Source organism: Diospyros lotus, chromosome 4 (genome assembly GCF_014633365.1).
Source record: "Diospyros lotus cultivar Yz01 chromosome 4, ASM1463336v1, whole genome shotgun sequence".
Lineage (NCBI taxonomy): Eukaryota > Viridiplantae > Streptophyta > Magnoliopsida > Ericales > Ebenaceae > Diospyros > Diospyros lotus.
In genome coordinates, this window is record NC_068341.1 from 17,081,491 (window position 1) to 17,085,066 (window position 3,576).

A 3,576-nucleotide genomic window follows, 5' to 3' on the forward strand; every position below is an offset into this window, starting at 1 on the left:
ATTGAAAGATTCCAACAACGGTCATATTCCAACGGCTAGATTCTAATGGAATATTCTAACAACGGTCATATTCCAACGGCTAGATTCTAATGGAATATTCTAACAACGGTCATATTCCAACGGCTATATTTCTTTGAAATATTCCAACAACGGTCATATTCATATACCTTATAAATATATGATCCATTGGGTCAAAAAATTTACAATCCACAAATCTACAACACCAACTGTCTTCACCAATTTTCAATAATCTTGTTTTAGCCATTATGTCCAACAACATCCATATGTTCATTCGAATGATCCATGAAGAAGTTAAAGATGATGAAGATGATGCGGCTATTACTACATTTTTAGTAGAGCAATATGCTCAACATATGGATCACGACTTTTTTTCACATCACGGTGGATCCGTGCTGAACCACCGTGTCATCAATCGCAACAGAGCTGAAGGTCATGAGAGACTTTATCGTGATTATTTTGCAGATTCACTAACATATCCATCACAATTATTTCGCAGAAGGTTTCGTATGCATCGATCATTATTTCTACGAATTCAAGCAGCAATTGAAACACATGATCAATATTTTGTTCAAAGATTTGATGTTGTAGGAGTTCCCGGATTATCATCACTCCAAAAAATGATAGCTGCATTAAGGATGCTCGCATATGGATCACCTGCAGATGCTGTGGATAAATATGTTAGGATTGGCGAAAGTACAACAATAGAAAGTTTGAAGAAGTTCACGAAAACAGTAGTTGAAATATTTGGAGAGCAATATTTGAGATGGCCAAATACTAGTGACATCGCAAGGTTGATGAGCGTGGCTGAGCAGCGTGGGTTTTCAGGTATGTTGGGTAGCATTGATTATATGCATTGGAAGTGGAAAATTTGTCCAACTGCATGGCATGGAATGTATACAGGTCATGCCTGTGAACCAACGATTATTTTGGAAGCAATATAACTTCTTATGATCTGTGGATATGGCATTCCTTTTTTGGATTACCAGGATCATTAAACGATATTAATGTGCTAGATAGATCCCATGTATTCTCTGAATTAGCAGAAGATCGCGGTCCTGAAGTTTCGTATACTATCAATAGACATAAATATACCATGAGATATTATCTTGTCGATGGTATATATCCCTCATGGCGTACTTTTGTTAAAACCATTCCATCTCCTCAAGGGAATAAGAAGAAATTTTTTGCTACACAACAAGAGTATGCTAGAAAAGACGTCGAACAAGCATTTGGAGTCCTACAATCACGATTTGCAATAGTACGTGGACCGGGACGTATGTGGGATGTTGAAACACTCAAATATATAATGACATCTTGTATCATATTGCACAATATGATAGTTGAAGATGAACGTGATACAACTCATGAAGATGTGGATTTCAATTATGATGCAGTTGCTACTACTCCAACAATTAATTTGTCTTGCAATCGCACAAGTAAAGTTATGGAGTTCATACAAGTTCACCATTAAATTCGAGACAAACAAACTCATGTACAACTCCAAAATGATCTTGTTAAGCATTTGTGGAAATTATATGGTAAACATTCGACTTGAAATAAATTAATGTACTTCATTTCTATTGTATTAGAAAAAAATACTCAATTTCAAAATAACACTCATAAGAAATAGCCATCAATACTAAACACAACATCTCATTACATTACTAAAAGAAAAATATACGTTACTAAATTAATGTTCATGGAGTTCATTTAATCCCAACTCCATACATTATTAAAAGAAAAAGATACATATGTTAATCCCAACTACATTTTTACAAATATGATGATCTTGCACGTCGCCTTTTCTGAAGAATTTCGCGTTTGAGCCCGTTGTAATATTCAGCTTGAAATTCATCCATATTACTAATATCAACGCCCATAATTCTTTCTTCATAAAGCAGTTGTTCTCGCTCTTCCTTTTTTGTTTCTCGATCTTCCCTTTTTTTTTTCTATTTCCAATCTTTCTTTTTCTAACTTTAACATCTCATTCGATTGTTCAAGTAATAACATTTTGGACTACGTTCGCTTTTCAGTAATTTTCGTCAACATTTTTGTAATTGAATCAGTAGGAACTTCTGTTACCTTAGATTTTTTTTTCTGTCCACGTTCTTTTGAAGCATTCCTTCCCATTGGTCATTCCAATAAAGGCTCATTGATTCGAATATCAAAATCAAACAAGTTCAGTGAATCAGGAGTAGATGGCGATGATGTTGCAGGACTTGCATGTTCAGAAATTTTTGATTTCTTCTTCGAATAACTCGAGGCGAACTTGGGTGCATGTCGCAACTCATGCCAACAATGTAGAAATGTGAAAGAAGATTTTTGTAAGCTCTTGTATATTTCTATTGCTTCAGAAATCTAGACAGTTAAAAAATAATGTCAATAAACCAATGACTAGCAACATGATATTAATAATTATCAACTATCAAATAACGACAGAGATTACCTTATTTTGTTCTGTTGTTCCACTTTGATTTCTGCCTTCTATTTGGTTATAGTATCCAGAGAATTTGCTCACAGCAAGTTGAATTATAGACCAACGATGCATCAGTGAATTGGGATTTCAATCAGATTCAAACTCTTTATATTGATTGAAATAAGCAAGACTCATTTCTCAATATCTTTGTTTTGTTTGATCATTACCGTGTGTAGCATCCGTACTAATATTTAGCCATGCTGACGCGAGCATTAAATCCTCTTGTGTTGAGAAATTTCTTATTCGTGGCTTTTTTTGAGTGTTGAGTTTGGATGCATTAGGTTGGGATGGAGTGGTAGTGACATTCGCAAACTCGTCGTAAATATGCAGGTCGTCGTTCAACAAATTTGTGTAGTATGGTTTATTATCTCTCTCCATGGCAAGCAAAAGCTAATTGGTCAAACTGCATAAAAGATCACAAAAATAAATACTCTCCTTATGATATAATAAATTAATATTTTAAATATTACATTAAATAATTTAATTGAGTAACTTTGACATCCATTTTTAGGATTATTTTTAAAATAATACATTAAAATAATGCAATACACGTATACATAATCAATAATTAAATACACACACAAATTAAATAATCAAATACACACAAAATAAATAATTAAATACACACAAAATAATAAAATACATACACACAAAATATAAGCATTTTTCTAGTCAACCAAATACATCTTAACTCAAAATCAAGCAAGTCAAGAAATAATTAATAATCAAACAAAATCTTAAATAATAAAGAACTTCTTAATATTAGAAAATAAATAAATAAAACAAAACAGTGAATAAAATTTCTTAACTTGTTGCAGTTGAACATGCCCAGAAGGAATAGAATTTTTAAATAACTAAAAAATGATTTAATTAATACAAACTCACTTGCTATGTGTTGAAGATGACCCAGAAAGAAGAAAAAGCCCTCGCTGTTTCGTCTTCTCCGCTCGCTGCAGTTGCTGCACCTTCTTCTCCTCACTCCGCCGGCAGCTCTTTCTTCTCCGTGAACCGTCGCTGTTGGTGGCTTTCTTAGCTGCTACTACTCTTATTCGAATCTAATATTCAACACAGATCACTGA

At 33.4% G+C, this 3,576-nt stretch overlaps 1 protein-coding gene across 1 annotated transcript; it reads left to right on the forward strand.

The window, feature by feature from the left end:
* Window positions 1-266: 266 nt before the first annotated feature.
* On the forward strand, window positions 267-1,492 carry LOC127799701 (uncharacterized). Its single transcript, XM_052333924.1, has 2 exons — window positions 267-846; window positions 1,062-1,492. Exons 1-2 carry the CDS (start codon window positions 267-269, stop codon window positions 1,490-1,492), a joined length of 1,011 nt encoding a protein of 336 aa, XP_052189884.1.
* Window positions 1,493-3,576: the final 2,084 nt, after the last annotated feature.

Bases quoted from the DNA above. Each gene is read 5' to 3' on its own strand.
- LOC127799701 (XM_052333924.1), top strand. From the start codon at position 267: ATGTCCAACAACATCCATATGTTCATTCGAATGATCCATGAAGAAGTT. The intron at 847-1,061 runs GTATGTTGGGTA...TCTCTGAATTAG, and splicing joins TGAGCAGCGTGGGTTTTCAG to CAGAAGATCGCGGTCCTGAA.